At 46.7% G+C, this 26,973-nt stretch overlaps 1 protein-coding gene across 2 annotated transcripts in view; it reads right to left on the reverse strand.

The window, feature by feature from the left end:
- Nucleotides 1-26,973, reverse strand: part of ferry3 (FERRY endosomal RAB5 effector complex subunit 3) — a 79,466-nt gene that overhangs the window by 41,821 nt on the left and 10,672 nt on the right. For both annotated transcript variants that reach the window (XM_084334399.1, XM_084334398.1), the window contains exons 4-6: nt 8,205-8,386; nt 7,352-7,451; nt 2,782-2,906 (exon numbers count right to left, since the gene is read on the reverse strand). In XM_084334399.1, the coding sequence (XP_084190525.1) occupies nt 2,782-2,906; nt 7,352-7,451; nt 8,205-8,386 (407 nt within the window). The remainder of the gene's footprint in view (nt 1-2,781; nt 2,907-7,351; nt 7,452-8,204; nt 8,387-26,973) is intronic.

The following is a 26,973-nucleotide window of genomic DNA, read 5'->3' on the forward strand; positions in this document are numbered from 1 at the left end:
ACCGTGTGTGCGTTCCCAAAACGCTCCCAGATACCGATACTGACTCAAATAGAACAGCGGTATCTGAGAATTTCCCAGATACCGAATAATGATACCAAGAAACTCGTCTAACAGCCAGAAATCAAAGCAGTGACTTGATTTACTGCTTTTTTTTCTTTTTACACATTAACTCTCTCGAATGTAGAAAAGTGTATTCTATTTTTATCCAATGATGCCAAAATGGCGGTCCAAGTCTATACTGTTCATTAAAAGTAATGGATCGGATCTGTACTTCGGTGTCGGTGAAAATCGGATGGATGCGTCCCTAGTCCATACAGGTTATCCAATCTAACACAGACCCTTTGCTGCCACGTGCTCAAACACACCCACCTGCCCTCCCTCAGTGGTCTGGAGCGGCATTTTGCAAGGGCACCGCCGCTGCTTTCTGGGCCCAGAACGATTGTGATTGACTTAACCTCTTAACGCACGTCGCAGCGCATTTGCCCTCATTTGACGGCGTCCCTCTGTTTTATCCAATGGCCGCCATTCGAATGACACCCTACTTGGCATATTATGTGCTTTATGGCAACCAATGTAATAAAAAAAGTCAACCAACGAACAAGATTCTTGTACCGGATCTCCTCTCTGGTAAACAAGAATACCTTGAAGACTCTAACAGGAGCACTCATTCAAGGGTACTACGACTATGCTTGCACCTCATGGTACCAAAGCACCTCAAAGGCCCTAAAAACAAGACTACAAACATGACAAAACAAACTGGGCGGACTACTGCTTGACCTTACTCCTAAAACCCACCTTACCCCTGCCCATTTTGACAACCTAGGATGGCTTAGAGTAGACGACAGAGTACAGCAACTTGCAATGGGCCTGGTCTACAAGCTACACTACACCACTAAGGTACCCATGTACATGTCGAAATACTTCCCAAAGGTCAGTGAATTCCATGACCACAACACCAGAGGGAGCTCCACAAATCATGTTCAACCCAGATTCAGCTCAAACAAGGGACTAAACACGTTTAGCAATTATGCCACAACAATGTGGAACGCCCTACCCACAGTTGTAAAATAATGTGAATCCCTACCCTCCTTCAAAACCGCTCTCAAAGAGCACCTAAGGGTGGCTGCAATTAGAAACTGGCCCCGGTAAATGTCCAAATCCCCCCCCCCCCCCACCTCCAATGTAGTTTCTTCCCCTTCGAATGTATATATTTTTTTATGATCTCTTTCTCTTAAACAGTACTGTATATTGTGTTATGTCATGTATGTCATAAATGTCGTGATGAATTGAAAATGGGGGACCCTGATGTAAACAGGACGAAAGTCCTTTTCTGGTCTGCATCCTCTTAACCCATTCTCCGCCAATCACGTGTTAAGGCGGGTTTCTCCGCCATGCGTTGTCTGCCAATCACGCTGTAAGGCATGTTTGAGATCAATATTTCATATTTTCGTCATGGTATTCATATTTCACCCACGGAGTCTTGGCTGATGCTGTCTGAGCCATCACAACTCTGCAACGCTTCAATACCGCCACCTGGTGGCCGATCGGCGAGTTGCCAAACCGGAAGTGCCCATTGGAGCTCGGTCCGTCCCCTATTTTCGTCCAGCCACTCGTTTATCGTCCCGGGGCTCAATACAGACACCGTGGATATGGATCTTTGCCATAACTCAATAATCAACATGATTTGGACGTGTATTAGTAATATACAAACCGGAAATGGATCGCATCGATCAACATCCCATAATTGGGATCTGTTTGCTCCACTCTCATCGCCCAACGCTACGAGGAGACTGATGTGAGTTTCAGCGTTTTTCTTTATCATTTTCGATACAAACTGCTCTGATCAATATATCACCCATACTACATAAATCATTTAACGTCGGTCATTGAATTATAAACGACCCCCCCCCCCCCCTCCGTTCACCCGCAGATGATCAGTCATGACGTTTAGGACCATGTACAGTTGACATTTTTTATATAGCATGGATCGGTATCAAACTGCTTTGATAATCTAATATATGCATTTATGCCTATATCTCACGTTCTATGAAATACTGCAGAAAACGATCAAAACATATTTATACTCTAGACGGTATTTTAGTATGAATGTGTGAATGAAAAAGTTAAACGTTCCTACATCCTGAACGATAGATAATTGATGTTGAATGGGCCATAGTAATGTCAATTTAGCAATACAATTTAAAAAGTTATAGCCCTGCAAAGAAGGTGAACATCTCCATAGACAAATAGCGCTGGCAGAGGATGGTTTAGGATGATCAAAGTGGTGGCAGAGAATGGGTTAACAATTGTTTGTATTAGGACGGCTGGGTGGCGCAGCGGACTAAGCGCTCGTCACCGACGCGAGAGACACTGGTATCAAATCCGGCTGTCAGCGTTGCCTCCGGCTTGGCCGGCCGTCATACTGGCTCAATTGGCAGAGTCAGCGGGAGGGAAGCCGGTGGGTGGGTCCGGGTCGTTGTAAACAGCGACTCCTACAGTTCGGTCGGGGCGCCTGCACAGCGAGGGAAGGATCTGGAGGGAGGTAGTGTGACCTTCCACATGTTACACTCTCCCAGTGAGAGTCTGCGCTGTCAGATGAAAAGAAGTGGTGGGCTGGGTACACATGTGTCGGAGGAAGCATGTGATAGTCTCCGCCCTCCCAGACCGACGGTAGGGGGTAGAGTGCGCAACGACCAGGAAGGGGATTGGGAATTGGCATAACGACTAACATTGGGAGGGAAAAGAGGTCAGGCTACGCGAGACTATCCCTCGGAGACTCACTTGATTTGACTGCTGTTGTGTGATTTCTGCAGGTCCTGGTGTAGCTTGACGACCCACTCCTGGTACTCCTGTTTCTGGATGCCCGACACCTGCTTCAGCTCGCTGGCCCACTTGTTCTCCAGCACCTGTCATCAGGAAATAATGTCAATTGTTCACATGCACTTCACCAGAGGGGCAAGTAGAGGGTTGATTAGTCTACCCCGTGCAAAATCTAAAAGCATGAAAAGAACTGTTATATATTATAGGGCTATCTGGGCACGGAACTGTCTTCCAAGTGGCATAAGCTAAATACAAGGTATAGCTAGCTTTAAAAATAAGTTGAGATCTCACTTACAAGAGAGCCAATGAATATGAAAGAGATAATGTAGAGCCATGTGAAATGTTTGTTACCTTGATGTGTTCTGTTATTGTTTGATTGTGTGTTTCTTTGGTCTGTGTGACGCACTGTTTTAATTTTGTCATGTTGTAATGTTGTAAAGTTGTTTTTCGGACCCCAGGAAGACTAGCTGGCGTCTTTGCGTTAGCTAATGGGGATCCTTGTCAATAAACAATAAGCAAATTTTCAGCGGTCCCCCTACCACTTTCCTTCAAGTGTACAACCGTGTTCGCTGTAGTTTCCCCACAGGACCTGTTGTTTTGTTAGTGGCGGTGGAGCAAGACGTGTCATTAGAAAGTTCTGTTGACTTCACATGTAATTGGTTCAGGAAATCTATTTGTGGTGGGCCTGTCTGATATCTTGGTGGGCATAGAAACCACTGAAAGGGTATACATTTCATCATTATGTATTATATGATTATACATGGCAGCTCATAATGTCCTTCATCAATATACAGACTAAATTAAAACTCTGATTAGGTAAATTTGCTCATGACACACATAACATCTTATGATGTTTCGTACCGTAAAACTTTTATTAATAGCCCAGGCTTTTATTTTCTTCAATCACTGAATCAACATATCAATTACGAATCATTGGATCTCGCTCCGAGAGACAGCATGTCCTCACTCTAGTGCCAGCCTCACGCACAAAGAGAGAGAGAGCAGTTGGGAGGATTGGTGCGATGTAGAAGTGTCGCTTCTAATTAGGGGCATCGTTGGGCATCGTTTGGATTTGAACGATTCCGGTTCCGATTCCGATTCTCCATTTCAATTCCTGTTCTAAACGATTCTCGATTCCGATTCTTTGAGGTGCAGGTCAAAACAGGTCACAGCTTATTTCGCAGGAGATTTCTTTTTAAATCCTTTATTTTTTTCATACTATTCACATTGTCAGTTGACTTGATACAGTTTAATTTGGTTGCTGTACTGTAACTAGGGTATTAATTAACAAACAAAAAAAGCGGAAGTTAGGAACCGGTTCCTATTAGAACCAGTTCTCGGTGCCCAACCCTACTTCTAATGGTGAGTAAATTACAGTTGTCAAGCAGGCGTGATGTATTTTTGTAAGATCATGTACTAGCAAGTATTGTTCTGATGATAAGCAGCAGTGTTAACTCATGGATGATCGCTGTGTGTAGCCTATGTTGTGCAGGAGTCTGGTAGATGGATTTATAAAAGTATATACAGGAATATATGCATATATATTCATACAGATATGGATATCTCCTGGACATCTCCCCACTCCTCCAGACCATAGCACCGGACATCCTCCCATTCCTAACTGCAACCATCAACTCCTCACTCAACTCGGGGGTGGTCCCCACCTCCCTAAAACAAGCCAGAGTCACGCCCCTCATAAAAAAACCAACCCTGAACCCCACCGTCATAGCCAACTATCGTCCTGTCTCTCTTCTCTCCTTTCTTTCTAAAACACTTGAACGTGCTGTATCCAACCAACTTACTGCTTATCTCTTACAGAATGACCTCCTAGACCCCAATCAGTCTGGCTTCCGGACTGGCCACATTCTACACAGTCAACCATCAGATCCTCCTCACGGCCCTCGCAGGAATGGGAGTGGCTGGATCTGCGCTGACATGGCTGACATCATACCTCAACGACCGCTCCTACCAAGTGTCATGGAGAGGGACCCCTCCGGACGGGTGTCCCCCAGGGCTCGGTCCTAGGACCCCTTCTCTTCTCCCTCTACACTAAATCACTGGGTAACATTATCACGTCTCATGGCTTCTCATATCATTGTTATGCCGATGATACTCAACTCTTCCTCTCCTTCCCTCCCTCAGATATCCACGTCTCTGAGCGGATCTCGGCCTGTCTGTCCGACATCTCCGCCTGGATGACGACCAACCACCTCAAACTGAACCTAAGCAAAACAGAATTGCTCCACCTGCCGGCCAAATCCTCCCCCCTGACCGACCTCTCCATCACAGTCGAGAATGCAGCTGTGACCGCGTCCCCGACCGCCAAGAACCTTGGTGTTGTCCTTGACGACCAGTTGAACTTCTCTGCTCACATCGCAGCGACAACCAGAACCTGCAGATTCCTCCTGAGCAACGTCAGAAGGATACGCCCCTTCCTGACAAAAGAAGCCACCCAACTCCTCGTCCAATCAACAGTCATCTCCCGCCTCGACTACTGCAACGCACTGCTAGCTGGCCTCCCGGCCACTGCCACCAAGCCTCTTCAACTCATTCAAAACGCAGCGGCCCGCCTGATATCAAACCTACCGAAGTCGGCCCATGTCACCCCACTTCTTAGGGACCTGCACTGGCTCCCCATTGCTGCACGTATCCGCTTCAAGGCCCTCGACCTAGCATACCGTGCAGCAAAGGGAACCGCTCCCGCCTACCTCCGGTCAATGGTCTCTAACTACACACCCTCAAGACCCCTACGCTCTGCATCTTCTGGCCGCCTCAGACCTACTCCTATCCAAGCTCCCGGAGGGTCATCAAAGAGAAGCCGCCTATTCTCAGTCCTTGCCCCACAATGGTGGAATGAACTACCCATCCCAGTTAGGACAGCCGAATCCCGTCCAATCTTTCGCCGTCGACTAAAGACTCACTTCTTCAACCACTATCTGAAATGATAAAAAAGAAAAAAGAAAAAAAATCGAACCCTGACTAACCTTACTGTCATGCACTTGTCCTAATAAACTAACCTACACTGTAACACGCAACACTTGATGAACATTGTTACTCAGCTGATAGAGTTGTACCCTTCTTGCTGTCTTGTCGTACAGAACTTGTAAGTCGCTTTGGATAAAAGCGTCAGCTAAATGACTAAATGTAAATGTAAATGTATATATGGAATATACATTGTTATTGTACATACAGTGTTATATGGATAGACTATAGGTTGAGGTAGGAAGTGAGTTGAGCTTGAGGAGTGGAAAAGGCTGCGAGCATGCTTTAATGTGTTAAAAGTATCAGTTTAGAAAATCTATATGTGGGCTCAGTAAATAGACCTATTTAACAGTACTAGTACAGTGCCCGTTCAAAACGTGGCCCGTTCGGAACGCATGAAACGTAAAGTGTGTTGTTTATACGCAACCCTATGGCCAAATGGCACCAAACTGAACACCACACTCCCTTGGTTCCTTAGCAATACACCCACTGAGCGTGAAGTCGATCGGATGGGCGGTTCTCGAGATATGCGCGCCGCAGACACGCACCCACGCAGACAGAGATTCCCTCCTGTATAGTTAGGCTGCGGTTACACTATGGCCAGTTTTCATTTCGTTTTCAGGGTCAGTTTCGCTTTTCAGAACGCAACGTAATGGCAGGCAAGTTAGACATAGTTTTTGCCTCCTGAGCACAGTGATGTATATACATGTAGTACAATGCCAAAGCAGTAGGTGGCAGTAGGTGGCGATGTAGTTCAAACATGAAGGCCATTTTCAACCAATCAGTAAAGGTTGAATGTGCCAATACACTTCCTGCTCAAAATCAACAATCCACCATCTTTAAATGCCTCGCGTGAGCCATTTAGCCAACGTAGCATTTATTTTTCAGCAAAGAAAGTGCAATAAAAGTGCAATAAACAAAACGGATACATTCACTGTGTGTTCTGCCTCTCATTTGTTGATGAAACAAAACTAACATCAACACAAGATCGTCGCCGATTTTGTTAGCTTACGTGCTAACGTGATTGGGATATACCATTATAACAGTATAGCATTGTGGCTAGCAGCTTGGTAACGTTAATGCTAGCAGAATGAATGGACGTAAACTTTATTTAACAGATTGCAGAATGGGTACAATACAATACAGCTCAATACAAACAATTGTTAAGGGAATGCATACTGTTGTAGCTTGGACTGGGCTCCTTATAACAATAACTTGACAACACATGGTAGCCGCAGCTACTTGGGAGAGCTCTGCTGTAAACACTGGAAATAACCGTGCAGGTCTCTACTGTGCATGAGTGTTGAGCAACAACGGCTCCGTATCCGGCTCACGCAGATTACATGGCACCATTGTCGGCGAGTTTTGACAAGTATCCAAAACGGAAACACCTTTTCAGCGTTGCCAGTAGGACAACGCGTTTTCCTGCCAAAACGGCGTTTCTTTTTAACTTGGACAGCAAACGTAATCATTCAGCAACAAAAACGTTGCTGTATTCCCCAGTGTAACCATGGCCTTAGATTACAGTAGGTAGTTGGATGTTACTGACCTGCTGTGCATCGAAGTGCTGAGAGGCTACTGCGTTGACATCCTGGTCACTGAAGGTGTTTCCCAGCTCCTGCATCACTTTCTTCATTTCCGCTGCTTGTCTGAGGACAGAAAATGATAGATAATGTCAATATTTGCTAAAGTATAAAGGTTAGGTATTGTGGATTTTATTGATTCCCGTTCTGATTCTGCTTATCGAATCCAGTTCTCATTGAATCTCGATTCCGATTTCAATATTCATGTGGGGGAGGAAATTAAATAACAACAAGAACTAGTCTACCTTTTATTCTTAGCATATACAGGTTATAGTCAGTAAATTGTGAACCATGACACAAAGGTATCTTTTTCTTTTAATTTGAGGTAGTCTATAACTAATTACTGTTATCTGTTTCTGATGCGTTATGACGAGAAAATATCAAAGGAGGCTTATTAAATGAATGAATATTGCTGTGGAGACTGGGCATTCTGCTTACTGTAGCTAGTACCTGAGGAAGGAGACAACTGTTGCCAAAGGATGTAACCCGTTCACCATAAACCACTGCTCAGTGACATTCATCCACTGTCTCTGTGCTCACCTTCCCCTACATGGCTAAAGTGAAAGGAGTTTTCATTTATAGGGGGTTTCTATCAACTTGCACTCAAGCGTTATCGTTCGTTTAGCGGTACTTGCAATATAAAAGACGAATGTCAGCTGTCGTTATGAATGAATGATCACTACATTTATATAGCGCTTTTCTAGACACTAAAAGCGCTCCCCACAATGTAGGGTGGAAATTGCCTCCTTCACCACCACTGCTAGCACCCAACCTTGAGCTACGCAGGCATTCTTTTCAACCGTCCTAATCATGACCGACCTCTCCTGCAGCTTCTTGAGCTCCATGTCTCTCTCGCTGATGAGCTCCGAGATGCTGACGAAGTAGTTGTGCTCCAGGTTGAGCAGCGTGTCCGAGGCGGGGGAGTGGATCAGCTCGTGGTAAACGTCAGCAAAGTCCTCGTCCCAGCTGGGCTCCTCAGGCCGTGCGTGCTCCAACGTGGTCTGCATGGTGACAGAAGGAGAAGATCACAACAACGTCAAAGCATCCAATTAGGGCTGCAATGACTATTTTGGTAGTCGATTAATCTGTCGATTATTTTTTCGATTAGTCGACTAATCGAAAAACTATTATATTTATAAAAAAAATATATATATATATAATTTTTTTTTTTCACTACCTATCTTTGTGAAAGTGGCTTCTCAGCTCTGGTCCAGCTGAAGACAGAGCAGAGGAACAGATTGGACATTGAGCATGACCCCAGAGTTGCTTTGAGACTCTTGTCAGGACCAAACAACATCCCCAGTTATCCCATTAGTTCCCCCAAACTTACTGTCAGTCTGTTATGTTAAGCTAAGAAGTCTTCAGCTGGCTGGACCAGAGCTGAGAAGCCACTTTCACAAAGATAGGTAGTGCAAAAAAAAAAAAAAAAATTATATTTTTTTTTTAACACTTTGGGTGCCGGGAACCGTCTTTAGACGTCATTCCCGGCCATGCTCAAGTTGCCGGAGGACGCTTTACGTCGTCCTTATATCAATATTTCAAAAATCTGCGATCGGATTCATATGTCCCCTCCGCTGGCCTGAGATCCACCAGCAGGACCCACTAAGCTCTCTGGCGGTTCAGGAGCGCCATCTGGTGGCCGATCGGCGCAATCGCTTAAACAGGATGTGCCATAGAGGTTGTGCTAGACGTCCGTATTGCTTCCGGCCACTCGCTATAGGTTCCGGGACTCTGGCTCGTCACGCTACATAGCGATCGATTGCCAATAACTCGATAAACAACATGATTTGGACGTATATACCATTATACAAGCTGGAGATGGACCGGGTAAATCGCCATCCCATAATGATAGAATTTCTACTCTACGATGATCGCCCAACGGCGCGCGGAGACTGGGGTGAGTTTCAGCGTGTAACGTTACCGTCTTCGATACTAACTGCTATTATCAACATTTGACCCACATTAGATGATTGGTATAACGCTGCCCACGGAATTATAAACGCCCCCTCGCCCATCCGGTCAACATCAGATGACGTGTAGTAACTTCTAGAAGTACGTCTAGTTAGAGCTGCCGCGGTATTGATATTTTCCTTACCGCACGAATTTGCGCAATATTTCCTACCGCCGCGGTAATTACCGCACAGTGCGCACAAAAAAAAAAAAAAATTTGAATGCATTTTTTTTTTTTTTGTAGTCTACTCTTATAGCCTGCCTCTAGTCTAATGGCGCTTTTCCACTGCATATTACCTACTCGACTCGACCCGCTTTAGGCACCTGGTACTTCGTTCCTTTTCCACTGCAGCCAGGTACTACTCCGTTTGGGGAATGGGGATGCAGGCGGGGCCGCCGCCGCTCGCTTGTGTACACTGAAAGCTCCGTGGGCATAGATGTCCGAGGGCTTGCAGCAAGCCAGAGTTTAACACAGTTTCAATCAATCAATCAATAACAACATTAACCAGACTCTCGTTGCGTCTATTCTGCCAAAGCTAACGTTACCTCTCATTGTGTATTCTACCAAGCAAACCCGGGTTTAACGTTACCTCTCGTGTATATCGGATAACAACAACAAACTTAACACATCAGCGATCTTGTTGTGACACTAAACTCTCCGCTCGGTGGTAAATTGGGTTGATGTCGGTTTTGTTTCATCAATAAATAAGGCAGAATACACAGTGAATCCATTCTTTTTTGTTTATTGCACTTGGTTCTGTCGCAAACAAATCCTGAATGAAATGCATCCTTAGCGAGGCAGTAAAGATGGCGGCGTTCTGTTTTCGTTCAGAGGCGTCGAGTAGGGGGTATCTGCAGAGCCGCAGAGCCAGGCTGGACCAATAGGGTCGCTTGGAACCGAGTAGGGTATATCTGCAGAGCCGCAAGCCGCAAGCCAACTTTATTATTATGATAAAAAACAGCGGTGACGCGGTATTCAGCCTAACTCTGCGGTGAGCGTGATGCAACAGCGATACCGCGGTAATGCGGTTATCGCGGCAGCTCTACGTCTAGTTGGATTTTTTTATATCGCGCTGATTGCCATCAAACTGTATTTCATCATCAATATAATGCATTTGGGGCTATATATCACGTTCTGGAGAAAGCTGCAGAAAGAGATGAAAACATACTTATACATTAGACCAGGGAGGGGCAACTGGCGGCCCGCGGGCCGCATGCGGCCCTCACCGACGTTCCATGCGGCCCCAGGCCAATATTAAAAAAATTAGTTTTTAATTTTTTAATTTTAATTTTAATTTTTTTATTTTTTTTATTGTATTCGACTAAGAAGAGTTGGCAGTCGACTATGGCTCCTTTCGATCGATTAGTCGACTATTTGACTAATAGGGGTCAGCCCTAGTGTGGACATATGAAACGCTGTTGAAAGTGCCGTGCAGCAATATGGGGGTTTTGATAAACTGTCGGCTGTTGTTACCGATGGAGCACCGGCAATGAAAGGAAAACGCACAGGATTCGCCGGGCTTCTAAGGCAGAGTGGCGTTGAGTGTCCAATGCTGCACTGCATTATACATCAGGTAAGTTCGCTAACATAATTTCCATCTATTGTGGGTCACTATAATGACCAATGCGAGTCGAGTGTAGTCAAATTATATGCGAGAGTCGTTAAATCGTTTTTTTTTTTTTTTTTTTTATCTGATATAGGAGGCTCTCTGTGCCAAGAAGCTTGACTACAGCCATGTTATGGATTTGGTTACCAAGGTTACCAATCTAATTCGTAGAGGCAACAGGTCACTAAACCATAGAAAGTTTGTCTCCTTTTTGGAAGAGATGGACACTGATTATGGCGACTTGCAGCTACACACAGAAATCCGATGGCTGAGCCTTCGGAAAGTACAGGAGCGACATTGAAACACTGCAAATGCAATTCAATGATCGGTTTGAAGATTTCAATGGCATGCAGTCACGGATAGCGCTGTTTTCCGGCCCCCTCACCGCTACGGTGTCAGAGCAGCCCCCACCGTTGCAGCTTGAACTGTGCGAGCTACAGTCAGATCCTTTTTTGCAAGCAAAGATAAATGAGAGGGGAATTTCGTTTTGGAAACTGCTACCTGAGCCCCGCTTCCCACTCCTCAGGAACTTTGCCCTCTCTATGGCCAGTATGTTTGGGAGCACATACATATGTGAGAGCAATTTCTCAAACATGAAGCACATCAAGTCAAAGGAGAGAAACAGGCTGTCGGATGAAACATTATTTCATCTGATGCAGATTGCATGCACAAACATTGAAGTTGGCATTCCTGCTATTGTGCGCCAAATGGAGAGACCACAAGTGTCTCATTAAAGACAGGGGGGAGGAGGAGATGATGAAGAGGTGTAGAGGGGGGGAAGGAGATGATGAAGAGGTGTAGAGAGGGGGGGGAGAGATGATGAAGAGGTGTAGAGAGGGGGGGGGGTGATGGAGAGGTGTAGAGAGGGGACCATTATTATTATTATTATTATTATTATTATTATTATTATTATTATTATTATTATTATTATTATAACCATTATTGACCCACTGTGGGGCGAGGGTGAATGTCATGCCAGTTTGATAAAGGGTCAATGGGAGGCATGTAGTATTGCACTTTACTTTACTTGCACTTTACTTGTTTACTTTTGTAGTGTTCAGATAACACTAATAACACAAACACAAAGCAGCATTCCTGCTGCATTTCACTACAACAGTAAATCAAAAGTGCAATAATAAATGATTTTGTTAAATGTATACACTTTTATCCTGCTACTAAACAAAACATTCCTGAGTGCTTCATATCCATAACATGCATTTCAGTGTTATAATGTTTTGTTTAGTAGCAGGATAAAAGTTTATACATTTAACAAAATCATTTATTATTGCACTTTTGATTGACTGTTGTAGTGAAATGCAGCAGGAATGCTGCTTTGTGTTTGTTGAGCAGTGGGCTTTAAGTTCATACATTTATTTTATTAGAAGCCTTAATTATAATTGATCATTTTTGTATATATTTGGGGTTACACAGCAATACTTTTAAATTCAGCTGTTTATAAATTCATAAAGTTGAAATTGCATTACTAAATGCATTTGAAATGGAATAAAAACAAAGTTACAACAAATTATAATTGTTTATATACCTTGTGACTATTAGGGCTATTTGAGTGATGGGGTACTACTGGCGGGACTGCCGATAAACAATGCGGCCCCCCAGATTGATTGTGGACATTTTGTGGCCCTCACCATATACAAAGTTGCCCACCCCTGCATTAGACCATACTTTACTATGAATATGTGAATGAAAAAGTTTAACGTTACTACACAATGAACAATACATATAGGACTTTGAATGGGCCCTAATAATGGCAATGTAGCAATAGAATTTAAAAAGTTATAGCCCTGCAAAGAAGGGGACTTTCTCCATAGACAAATAGCGCTGGCAATCTATGGTATATCATGAATTTAACCTTAGGCAGCCAAAGTGTTAATGACTAATCGACGCAACAATATCTCGTCGACGATTTTTCATAATCGACATCGTCGATTATGTCGACTAATCGTTGCAGCCCTCCAATCCTCGCCTACCACCGCAGAGACTCTGGGATCGAATCCAGCTGTCAGCGGTACCTCCGGCTTTGTCAGTCGTCCCTACTAATACATGAGGTGGGGTATGTGTCCTGGTCGCGTGAATATTTTCGGCAACCAACTTGTGTTTAGCGTTTCTCTGATTGGCCACTACGCCCATGTGACCGCGGCAGCACGAGAGAGCTGCAGCGCGGAAATAGGCTGTCTATTGAAATAGGCTGTCTATTGCCATTCTCTAAGACAAACTCTAACCTTAACCAGCTCCTTAACAGTGCCTAAACTTAACCCTTCTAACCTTAACCAACTCCGAAACAATGCCTAACCTTAACCTTAACCAACTCCGAAAACAATGCTTAAAGTTAACATGCCTAAACTTAACCGGCGAAAGAATGCATGTTAAAAAAAAAAATTAAAAATGAAGGGAATCGAACTTGTCACCAACTGACCGCAGGATCCACAGCAAGGCAGCGCTGCCAGTTGAGCTAGTTGTCGATGGTAAAAAAGGGGGGATTACTGCTACATAATGCTGCCGCGTCGCCGCGGGGGCATGGCTAGACGCAAGTTGGGCGTGGCTAGACACAAGTTGGTTGCCTTTAATATTTAGGCGTCCTGGTCGTTGTAGACTGTGACTGCTACTGGTCGGTCGTGGCGCCCTGTGCAGCAGGGAGGGGTTCTGGGGGAAATAGGGTGAACCTCCGCACGCGTTACGTTCCCCCAGTGAAACTCCTCGCTGTCGGGTGAAAAGAAGCGGCTGGCGACTCCACATATATCGGAGGAGGCAAGTGGTAGTTCTAATCTACACCCTCCCCAGGCCGACAAGTGGGGCAATGCACACAGCGACCAGGAAGGAAATTGGCATAGCGGCTAAATTGTGATGGGTGAAAAATACAGAAAGCGCAAAATAAAATAATTAAAAAAGAAAGCATCCAATCATTACTTCCTTTCTATGGAAGCGGTTGTTCCCAGACGTGACGGGAATATGGTATATACTTCAAATTAGGCTACAATGAATACAATTTTGTATTCGAGAGTGCATGAGTCTCAACAACGGGAAGACCAAAAAACACAGAATTAATACATAAATAATGATATATCAATAGAATTATGGGGTCGCTACGCACCCCCTGGTGACAATGCAACCACAGTATTTCTAGCTGTGGACAGCGAGATGTGGATAGTTAGCCAATCGTGTTGTGAAATATACTGTCAGATCATTCAGTGTTTGTCAACCGTAGACAACGTTATTGACAGGAGGGCTTGCTAGCATAGCATATATTAGCATCGTCACTGTGGCACCAGTCATGTGACAGGTTGTTGTCAAGCAGCTGATGCTTTTGTCTTGACTTTTTTTTCCAGTGGTGCCCAGACAATATCGTCTGTGTGTCTGTGTGTGTCCTTTCTCTACTTCTCTCAGTCTCTTTCTTTCTTTTCACACTTTCTTGTCTTGCCTTTTTTCCCGCCCATTTACTTCCCATTACACCTTGGTGATGCACTTCTGTGACACACACACACACACAGCTGACTTTTCATATAGACAACAATGTGATTTGAGTTCTATTTGAACAACTATTATGTCACAGACAATCAAATTAAGTGCATACGACTACTTAGTAGAAATGTATTGGTATTATTTTTTCATTTAACTCAACAGTCCATCATTTGCAGATTCCTTAGTCAAAATATTTACAAGATTATCTTTTAAAACAGTACTTATCTTGTCTTGCACAGTCTCTGGAGCGTAACAGTAAGAAGCATTTTGTATAAAAGTATTCTGTACTTCTGTATGACAACTATTAAAGAAACTTGAACTTGAACTTGAAATATTAATATGGTACTAAATAATTTCAACAAGGACCTTCGGTGTGTGTGACCTTCTAGTCATAATTGATGAACATTTTATTGATTTCTTGAAAATATGAAGCCTAGGGCAACATGATGTCAGAGGCAAACTCTTAATTACTGCCTGCAATACCTTGACATCCAATATGAACTAAATCAAGTTCTATGTGGCATCATCAAGGAGTCTACACAGCATGGGATGAAAGCTCAGACCTCATACGTGTTCCTGGGCCATATTTAGAAACGGCTATAGAATAGTATCTATTTATACAGGGCCCAGGAATCTTTATGCTACAAACATGACGGACACTTGGATTTAGAACACAGCGACACACTGGACAGCTTCCATGAGTATTTCTGTGCCTGTGCAGTAAAACCTTAATGGTTTATCTTGAACGCTCCCCACCAGTGGGCCAAAGGGGGCTTTATAGCACAAGCTGGGGGCAGCCCCGGTCTTTTTATAAGCCTGTGAGTGACAGCAAAATGTAAAACTCTTACACTTTGAAGTGCAAAAGCAGATGATGGTGTTGACCTTCTTGAAAGATGAAATATGGAAGATAATCCGTTTCCGTGGGGAGTCGTCCCACAATTTAATTTGAAAACCCATAAGGTCGTCTACACCATCTCAGTAGACCAGGCCTCTTTTTGGTTAAACCAATGTAAAAAAGAATGACTCCTCTCTCAGAAAGAATTGCAACACTCTGCATCGTATTGGATCATTAGGAGGGAAATCATCAAAGAGTAGCCGTGCAAAAGAAATCAGGTAGACGGTGAACTTTACAAATAGGCTAATCTAATGTGTTTTGTTTCTCTCCCCAGACTTCATGAATAGTCAATTCGATGTGCTAGTGCACCATTTGTGAATAAATTACTCTAATGATCCATGGCTAAATCAACATTGATGGCACTCAAGGACACTTCCCAGATTCTGCCACGTTTCCACAGAAATATTAACTTATTCAGAGCCACGGCCCTTTGACCATATTAGGGCTAGCGTGCCAGTAAGGAAGTCAATGGGAGGTCGGGGAAATTTGCGAACGCCTAAACTATATCTTAAATTATGGCTATGGGTCTAAAACACCCCTCACTTATCAATGACTTGTGTTACAAAGGGTCAGATTAAACCGAATATATATATTTATTACTTGAGATATATTGTATAATATTTGTATATCGTCTGATATCCCTTGTATATTCTTTGTATATATACACGGAATATCCCTTTACCTAGGTACAGGCCAGACCATAATATTCGTTCTCCTATTGGACAGCGACCCCTAGGCGCCAACGGCCATACCCCCAATGGCAAGTTCAAAGCTACCGCTAAGACATGTCTCAACATGTCCAGGTTTGCGCAGTAATACGAGACAGAACTGAGGTTGGCACTAGATTATTCACCTTACGTATAAATACGGCGCAGGTGGATACAGCAGCACTTATCCTAAACGTCTTAGACCAAAACGTTGAAGCCTTCACCACGATACAACGTGCCGTGAAGTGGGCCCCTTTTGCCCCTAAATAGAGCCTTGAGAACCGCGTGCGAATAGATAGCTAAAGTGTCAGAGTTTAACGCTGTATCGTCGAGTTCGACTTATTCTATTGTAAAGTAATAGTCTATTATTTATAGTGTATCGTGCGGCTACCGTTCTACAGTGACCAGCATTACCACCGGTTCGTCGTACTCTAGCTAGTGCACTTATCCAGGCTGGGCGGCCTAAACTCGTGCCGCCTTCCGAGGAGTCCTAGACGAGAACTGTTGGATATGTACACCGGAGAACCTACACCGGCGAATGCAGAGCCTTTTCCGGCTGGATTATATTGCTTTGGTACTGTGGCTGCTGGAGCAGAGAACCGTCTACCCCACTGCTGTGTGGGATCTACCCTGTGAGGAGCACCATCGAGCCCGCCTCTAGGACCACAGAGGCTGGCTAGCTTTCCTCCATGCTGTCTTGCATACTGGAGTATAGCTGTTGCTTTGTCTACGGACCAAAGGATTATTGCACTGGCTCCTGTATCTGGAGTCTCTTTATTCCTCGTTGATCCAGACTTTTGCTCCCGAACATTCCTCTCCCCTGCTGGCTTACAACCGGAGGGAACCCCTTAGTATCTCCAGCTGACTACGAGTGTGCCTTATGTAATTCTTATGCTACAGGTGGCGTCAGTTATACCCATCTTATTATGCTCATGGACTTACGCTCTTGACCTACTTAAGTGTTCTTCGCCATATAAGCGCAATTCATAATTCTCAATTTGTAACCTATTGTTGCTGCTCTAATAATAAATACCTCTAAATAGAACTTTCTTTGTCAAGCCGTATTCTTGTGTGGGTGTTCACCAGATATACCGTGTACTGTATGGCCAGTAATTAAAGTACATAACTAAGTAGTGGTTTAATGATACCATACTCTCAATACAGTCAGGGAATTGTACCCCTCAGTTACAATTGGTCCTTCGAGCCGGATAAATATCAGTGTAATATCTAAATATAATATTGATATTAACCATGGCCAGCGGTGAACACTCCACAAACGGCTCTCCTAAGCTAGAACGCCCGCAGCGCAGACGTCAGCCACCTCCTTACCTAGAGGACTACACTGCCAGTCTAATACCTAGCTTTATACAGACGTTAAATGCGGAAAAAGCGGATAGTAAAAGCATGTCAAACCCTAACGACCAGGCGACCTTGCCAGTAGAGACCCTAGTGGGTTCTAACGTAACTGACCAAGCTCACAGGGGGGACCAGGAGGGACATGACATGACTATACCCCCCGACAACGTCAACGGGACGGTCCCCGGAGAGCTCCAGGATAAAGAAAGCGCTCCAGGGACGGAACCCGACCCACTACCAGAAGAGAAGCGCGCCCAGGAGATAGACCTCCTCGGAGCGCGCCAGGAGAACGGATCTCCAACGAGCACTGTCAGAAGCCGATCACCTCCATCAGCGAAGCGGACAAGATGCTGGCGCAGGCATTCATCGCCACCCTGGCAGCCTCCACTGAACGCGATCGACTCCAAGCACAGACGCTTAGCGAGCGCGAACATTCTTCCATGGAACAAGAGCGCCTCCGGGCGCAACAGCTAAGTGAGCGCGAACACTCTACCATGGAAAGAGAACGCCTGCAGGCTCAACAACTGAGTGAGCGCGAACAATCTGCAGACCAAAGAGAGCGCCTTCACGCGCAACTCCAAGCGCAAGCCCTTAGTGAACGCGAACACTCTGCAACCCAGCGAGAGCGCTTCCAGGCGCAGCAAAGGAGTGAAGACGACCGCATACGCCTGGAGACCAGATGCCTCCAGACGGAAGAGAATATTGAAAGAGACCGCGCCGATGCCCAGCGCGCCGCCGCCGATGCACAGCGCGACGCCGCCAATGCACAGCGCGACGCAGCCCAAGCCCAGCGCGAAGCAGAGCGCGACCTCGCTCACATCAAGCGCGAAGCAGAGCGCGACCGGCTACAAGCACAGATAATGGAGCAATTGATTGCCAGGGTGACACCCCCTCTCTCCGCACGGAGCTCCAGGGCATCGTCACGACAAGGGTCTAGGGCACCTTCCCCTACCCGACCAAGTGACCCGGAGCCCGGCCAACAGAAAGAGCCTATCCACATCTCCGAACCCCCTTCCCGACCGGTCCATGCGAGACCCAGCAACCGGGAAGAACCGGCCTATGCCGCCGAGAGACTGAATAGACGACTTCAAGATCTAGAAGACCTAGCAGAGGAAGAGGAAGAGGAGGAAGGTCAAGCCCACCAGCAGCATCGTACTCCACAGGACCAGGAAGTCCAGTACAGCCCAGACTTTACCCCCGAGGCCCTGCGCTACAGACCCCCGACTCAACTCAGGGGTGAGTTTGACGCACAGCCAGCCCCGAGGAACAGCACCTGGGTACCCGGGCTTTGGTACCCACCAAGTACCAGCCCACGACGACACGTACGGGGAGACTCGCCCAGGAGGCCTCTCCCCCAACGCTCACCGATGTGCCAGCCATCCATGGCATCGTACCTTGGCACACCGACGTTCCCGGATTTTACGCACGAGGACAGAGCACAGTACACGGAATTACGGATGTGCTTAGAGACTATGATGTCCGACGTCCCTGATGAGTCGTACAAATATGCTATCCTCCTCAAGCACCTGAAGGTGCCCAGAGCGCATAATATAGCGCTGGCATATTCCAACTCAAGTACCCCATACACCGCGGCTCTAGTAGCCCTCGACCAGCGTTATGGACGCATATGGGACTACGTGATACAAGAGATAAGGAATATTGACCGTCTCCCCCCAGCCACAGACAATCGCTCATTGGATGACCTCTCTATCAAGGTACAATCCCTGGTAGGGATGCTGGGGTCCCAAAAGGAAAAGGGTAGAAACGAACTGTATGCTAACTCTAATGTAGAAAGGATATTAGAGAAGCTCCCTCCAGCCCGACAAGAGCGCTTCAGGCGGCAAAGAGACCACCGTGATCCCGACGGTCCCGAGCCATCCCTCCTAGACCTGGCCGACTTCCTCGCGAGAGAAGTCAGCAGCCTACGACTGGATAAGTTCGTGCGGAGTGGACCAAGCCCTAGAGATGGACCTCTGAGATCCAACGATAACCGCAGGCTGGTGACCGTCATGCACCAAGCCGAATCAGTACCGCGGAACAAGAACCACAACACCCCCTCGACGAAAGAGAAGTGGAAGATTGTATGCCAGTACTGCGAGAAAGAACATTGGCTGTCACAATGTGATACTTTCAAGAAGATGACCGCCGACGAGGTGAGTCAATGGATAAAGTCCAACCGCCGCTGTTACCGCTGTGCGCGCAGCCATATGGCAGCCGAGTGCCGCTTGAAGAAGAGGTGCAGCCGGTGTGACGGCGCCCACTTGGACGTCTTGCATGACAGCAACAGGAAGAAACTCGCACCCCCAAGCAGCACCAGAGTAAGCGTCATGTATATTGACCCCGCCAGCAGCGGGAGCTCCCGAGTGCTCTTGAAAGTGGTCCGAGTGACATTAAGCTACGAGGACAAGGTCATGGACACTTACGCCGTCCTTGACGACGGGTCAGAAAAGACTCTCCTCCTCGCATCCGCTGCAGCCCAGCTGGGTCTGCGGGGGAGCGAAGAAACGATGACAATTCGTACTATAAGAAGAGACCTGAAGACAATAAAGGGTGAAAACGTCTCCTTCACTATCGCAGCAAGCGGGCAGCCAGAGAGGCGGTATAGGATCACTAACGCTTTCACCAGCCAAGACATAGGCCTGTCGCGGTACACCTACCCCATCCCCAAGCTGATGGAAAAATACGTGCACCTGCATAAACTACCTATACCGCTCATCGACGGCGCCACCCCGACCCTGCTCATAGGATCCGACCACGCACACCTCATCGTCCCAACGGACCGGGTCCACATCGGGCCCAGAGGCTGTCCAGCAGCAGTCGAGACCCGCCTAGGATGGACACTACAAGGCCCCCTCTCCAGGTCTCCCAACCGACCAGCAGCCACTCGCTGCCTCCACTCCAGAGTGACAGAAGAAGACACCACCCTCTTACAGCACGTCGAGAGGCTATGGACACTAGAGACAATGCCCTTTAAGAACGAAAAGAAACACATTCGTTCCAAGGAAGACATCTATGCCATAGCCCTCCTCGAGCAGAGGACAAAGAGAGTCGAGGTCAATGGAGTGATGAGATACGCAACTCCACTCTTGAGGCGAGAGGGTATGCCCACCTTCCACGCCTCAAAAGAAGCGACGGAGCGATATCTACTGAACACCGAGCGGCGCCTAGCCAGAGACCCCGCTCAAGCCACTGTGTACCACGCTGAGATTGACAAGCTAATCACAGCGGGACACATAAAGAAAATTGACATTCAAGAGGCCGATCAGACGACTGAATCATGGTACGTGCCCCACCACAAGGTCCACCACAACGGCAAGGATCGTATTGTGTTTAACTGCAGCTACCAGATCGGATTACAAAATCTGAATAGAGAACTCTTGCCCGGTCCAACACTCGGCCCCTCTCTACTAGGCGTGTTGCTACGTTTCCGCCAGAACAAGGTGGCCATCAGCGGCGACATCAAAGGGATGTTCCTGCAGGTGCGACTAGTGGAAGAGGACAAGCCCCTGCTGCGGTTCTTATGGAGAGAGAGGATCGGGGATGAGCAACCATCCATCTATCAATGGGAAGTCCTCCCTTTCGGAACCACATGCAGCCCATGCTGTGCTACGTTCGCACTGCAAAAACATGTCGCAGAGGACCCAGCAGCCGACGAGGAGGTCCGACAAAGTGTAGAGAAGAGTTTCTACGTGGACAACTGTCTGCAAAGTGTCTCGACGCCAGAAGAGGCCGAGGCCCTCCTACTCAAGCTCCGCGCCTCCCTGATCAAAGGCGGCTTTGATCTCCGGCAGTGGGCCAGCAGCGACCCTCAAGTACTGCGCAGCCTCTCCCCAGAGAACAAGGCAGCAAGCAGCGAGACCTGGATGGCGACCATCCCAGGGGAAGCCCAAGAAATGACATTAGGACTAGTCTGGCGCTTCAAAACAGACTCGCTCCATTATAGACACACACCCCTGACCAAGGAGCAGGGAAGGTCGATTTCACTACCGACCACCAGATGGAGTGTATACAGAACACTCGCCAGACAATATGACCCGTTGGGATGTATTCTACCTTACACCACCAGGGCAAAAATGATTGTGCGAGAGCTGTGGGACAAGGACCAGGGCAGGGACGACCCCATACCCGACCACCTTGCTTCCACATGGAGAGAGTGGGAAACAGAACTCAGCTCGCTCCCAGGTGTCAACATACGCCGCAGCTACTTCCCACCCACAGTGCGGCTGGAGACGTGCCAGATGGACCTGCACGTCTTCAGCGACGCCTCCGAAGTAGCCTACGGTTCGGTGGCCTACTTGCGGGCCCGAGAGGAGGGAGGAGAAATACATACCGCCTTCATCCTGGCTCGTTCAAGGATAGCCCCCCGCAAGCAACAATCGATCCCGCGTCTAGAGCTCTGCGCAGCCCTAGTAGGAGCGCAACTCGCCACGTTAATCCAACGTGAACTCACCATCCCGGTGCAAAGAACAATCCTGTGGTCAGACTCCATGACCGTACTCACATGGATCCAGTCTGATTCGTGTAGATACAAGGTCTTCGTGGGAGTCAGAATCACAGAGATCCAAGAGTTAACAGAATCAGCATGCTGGAGGTACGTGGACACAAAACAGAACCCAGCAGACGTCATCACACGGGGAATGTCCCTGGATGACCTCACACGTCACAATATCTACAGTGACGGTCCCGAGTTCCTCAAGCTCCCGGAAGAAGAGTGGCCTAAACCCACCCCACGGGAGGCTAGTCAAGAGGAGGCAGAGATGAAGAAATCTATGTTCTGTGGGTTGACGCACACACCAGTCCCCACAGACCCCAACATAGACGACTGCCCCACCCTTGAGAGTGCGCAGTTAAAGACATTCCTGTGGCACCACCCTGAGGTTCCCTCCACTACTGACATTAATGCAGCTAATTACGAAGAAGCAGAACTCCTTCTGCTACAGCGAGCCCAAAGAGACTCGTTCCCCGTCGAGCTAGACTGTCTGCAGGGATCAAAGCGAGTCCTGTCAGACAGCAGACTGCTCCACTTGGCCCCTGAGCGCGACGCCCATGATCTCATCAGAGTGGGTGGTCGTCTGAGAAGGGCCCCGGACTTAACGGATGACTTCAAGTTCCCTATAGTTCTCAACAGCCGACACAAGGTCACAGAGCTCATCATAAAGAAATACGACGAGGACGTGCACCACGCTGGGGCAGAAAGAGTCTTCGCTGAGATCAGACGTCGCTATTGGATACTGCAAGGAAGAGAAGCAGTACGACGCTTCCAGCGGACCTGTCTAGACTGTCGCAAGTGGCGAGCACAGCCCAGTATACCCAGGATGGCTGACCTACCCCCCTGTCGCCTCCGACTCGGCGACAAGCCCTTTCACTCCACCGGTATGGACTGCTTCGGCCCGCTGTATGTGAAGAAAGGAAGAGGGACGGAGAAGAGGTGGGGTATTGTATTCAAATGCATGACCACCCGAGCGATACACATAGAACTCCTTCCAACCATGAGTACGGACTCATTCCTTATGGCCTTCCGGAGATTCACAGCGCGGAAAGGAAAACAGTCTATATTATTGTCTTATCACGGGACAAACTTCAAAGGCGGAGAAAGAGAGCTGAGAGAGAGCTTCCAAGCTATGGGCCCAGAACTTAAGACCCACCTCGCTCCTTCTCAGGTTGATTTCCAGTTTAACCCCCGAACGCCTCTCACTTCGGGGGAACCTGGGAACGAGAAGTACGTTCAATAAAGACAGCCCTGTACGCCGTGCTTGGGGCCCAGACCGTGGCGGAAGAAGTCCTCACGACAGTCCTCACAGAGATCGAGGGAGTATTGAACTCAAAGCCCCTCGGTTACGTCTCAAGTGATGTAGCAGATGTCGACCCAGTCACCCCCAACACTCTCTTGATGGGGCGGCTGGACCCCGCGCTCCCACAGACAGTGTACAGACCTGAGGAAGCGAACGGCCGAAGAATGTGGAGGTACAGTCAAGTATTGGCTGACAAGTTTTGGAACAGTTTCCTCCTCCACTATCTACCGTCTCTACAGACCCGCCAGAAATGGGTAAAAGAAAGAGACAATTTGACGGAGGGCACAGTCGTCATGATCATAGACCAGTCACTACCCCGAGCTATGTGGCCGGCCGGCCGCGTAAGCAAAGTGATCACTGGTGCCGACGGAAAGGTCAGAGCGGCAGAAGTGCTCGTCCAGGGACGGACATACACCCGACCCGTGGCGAGGCTGATAGAGTTGCCAAGGCTCCCTGACTCCCTTAATGACGACCATGACCCACTGACTTTGTGAATTGCCCTACTCCTCACAACGGACATTGAGTAGTGGACAAGACGGTTAATCTGTCTCTGCTTATCTAATTAGGTGCGGACTAATTAGGAGGCGGCTGTTACAAAGGGTCAGATTAAACCGAATATATATATTTATTACTTGAGATATATTGTATAATATTTGTATATCGTCTGATATCCCTTGTATATTCTTTGTATATATACACGGAATATCCCTTTACCTAGGTACAGGCCAGACCATAATATTCGTTCTCCTATTGGACAGCGACCCCTAGGCGCCAACGGCCATACCCCCAATGGCAAGTTCAAAGCTACCGCTAAGACATGTCTCAACATGTCCAGGTTTGCGCAGTAATACGAGACAGAACTGAGGTTGGCACTAGATTATTCACCTTACGTATAAATACGGCGCAGGTGGATACAGCAGCACTTATCCTAAACGTCTTAGACCAAAACGTTGAAGCCTTCACCACGATACAACGTGCCGTGAAGTGGGCCCCTTTTGCCCCTAAATAGAGCCTTGAGAACCGTGTGCGAATAGATAGCTAAAGTGTCAGAGTTTAACGCTGTATCGTCGAGTTCGACTTATTCTATTGTAAAGTAATAGTCTATTATTTATAGTGTATCGTGCGGCTACCGTTCTACAGTGACCAGCATTACCACCGGTTCGTCGTACTCTAGCTAGTGCACTTATCCAGGCTGGGCGGCCTAAACTCGTGCCGCCTTCCGAGGAGTCCTAGACGAGAACCATTGGATATGTACACCGGAGAACCTACACCGGCGAATGCAGAGCCTTTTCCGGCTGGATTATATTGCTTTGGTACTGTGGCTGCTGGAGCAGAGAACCATCTACCCCACTGCTGTGTGGGATCTACCCTGTGAGGAGCACCATCGAGCCCGCCTCTAGGACCACAGAGGCTGGCTAGCTTTCCTCCATGCTGTCTTGCATACTGGAGTATAGCTGTTGCTTTGTCTACGGACCAAAGGATTATTGCACTGGCTCCTGTATCTGGAGTCTCTTTATTCCTCGTTGATCCAGACTTTTGCTCCCGAACATTCCTCTCCCCTGCTGGCTTACAACCGGAGGGAACCCCTTAGTATCTCCAGCTGACTACGAGTGTGCCTTATGTAATTCTTTTTTTTTTTAAACTTTGACCAGTCAGCTGGTTCTTTTAGCGTTTATCGCTTTTTCATCGCATTTATACTTGGTCAAGTTCGACCGACAGAGGCAGGCTGAAAGGGTTCAGATGGGGGGGAAGACACTCTGGGAAAGGCACGGCTGCCGTCCGGGATTCGAACGCGCTCAGCCCCAGATCCGTGACGAGCACGGTTGTCCACGGCGCTGAAATAGCACTCGCGGTACGTGGTGAGCTACTGGAGCTCCCCTCCTTATGTAATTCTTATGCTACAGGTGGCGTCAGTTATACCCATCTTATTATGCTCATGGACTTACGCTCTTGACCTACTTAAGTGTTCTTCGCCATATAAGCGCAATTCATAATTCTCAATTTGTAACCTATTGTTGCTGCTCTAATAATAAATACCTCTAAATAGAACTTTCTTTGTCAAGCCGTATTCTTGTGTGGGTGTTCACCAGATATACCGTGTACTGTATGGCCAGTAATTAAAGTACATAACTAAGTAGTGGTTTAATGATACCATACTCTCAATACAGTCAGGGAATTGTACCCCTCAGTTACAACTTGTTTTTTCATTGGTACATTTCCATTTTTATACCGTTTTGAATACGAGTATAGTTTTGGAGATTTTGGAGAATTCCAGAGAAATTCCGCAATAATAGCCCTTTACTGGATTACACAAAACACGTTGTCATTTTTCGGCTGATTCATGAATCATTTTCAAATAAACGCTAGATTATCAATAGTATATGTGTACTTATGCACGCTAGAGAAGCGGGCTGAAAAATCGATTATCCATGCTGTGGATACGGCTAACGTTACGCCCACACACACACACAGACACACACACGCTGCGATGGTGGAGAAAAAAACATCTGATTACCCCAAGACTGGTAAAATAGAGTCCTTACCTCACATCAGATGTTCTGCAAAAAGATTAATCCAATTCCTGATCGCCATTCCAAATATTGATCACGTTTATTGATCCAACGTTATAGCACCAAAACACATAATCCAGTGTCCTCAGTCCATCTGTTATAACGATACTGCATGCCCGAGAAGTAAAACCTGGACCGGACTTATTTTTTTTATGCACAGTCCAATCCAATGATGTGCAATACTATCCGGGAGACGATAGGGGGCGGTATTTGCCCTTTTCGAGCTCAGACCCATTCCCAATGATAACGTCAGGCTGGATGGATGAAAAATGAATGGATATTGCTAATAAAAGAAACAACGATTAAAACCAGAGTTTTCTCGGGTTTTGGCATTCAACGCATGGCGAGTTAACCCGACTAATCTTGTGGTTGGCACTGAATGGGTTAAAGGGGCCCTATTGTAAATAAAATTATTTTCCTGTGTTTCACATTGTTTTCCATAATGAGGGGTTGTCTCAACACAGACAGTCAATTATATACATAGTGCAGTTTCTGCAGATCAGCTATGGCAACAACCCTCCTTACAAGCCATTCAGAATTGCAGGCACAATCTACGTAGTTAATAACGACTTGTATGTGCGTGTGAAGAGATCTTCAAATCTTCAAATGGCAGCTTTCTCGTAAACGTTTTATTTTGATATTGATGTTGATATGATATTGCTGGATCTGGAGTCATATTTGATCTGCAATGCCTAGGTTGACAGTTTGATCTGAATTTTGTTCGACGGTACGATAATTAAAGAGTCCAGAGTCAATGCATTGAACTTATTAACATCACAAAAGTGATGTTCTATATGATGAGATAATATCGCTGAGCGGTAGACAGCGGCTATTCTTCCTCAAACCGGTTCTGACTACCACAGGCAAGATGGATCCACTCTACATCTCCCTCAGTTTTCCTATGTTTTCTTTTTTGTTGTTGTTGTCCTTAGCTCTATTTATTTTAATAAAGACATTTTTTTTATGTACCTTAGATAGATACTATTGTTACCTTGTGTATATATACTGCATATGTGTTTCATTACATGTATATACTAGGGATGGGCATTTTTAAGAAAAATCCACATCGATTGAACGCATGGTATACTCGATTAACCCATTACCCGCCAAAATCACTGTTCAGCGATATTGCCCGCCATGCGTTGTCTGCCAATATCGCTGTACAGCGTGTTTCAAGGTCATATTTCATATTTTCGTCATGGAATTCATATTTCACCCACGGAGCCTTGTCATA

Source organism: Notolepis coatsorum (genome assembly GCF_963971535.1).
Source record: "Notolepis coatsorum genome assembly, chromosome: 18".
Classification (NCBI taxonomy): Eukaryota; Metazoa; Chordata; class Actinopteri; order Aulopiformes; family Paralepididae; genus Notolepis; species Notolepis coatsorum.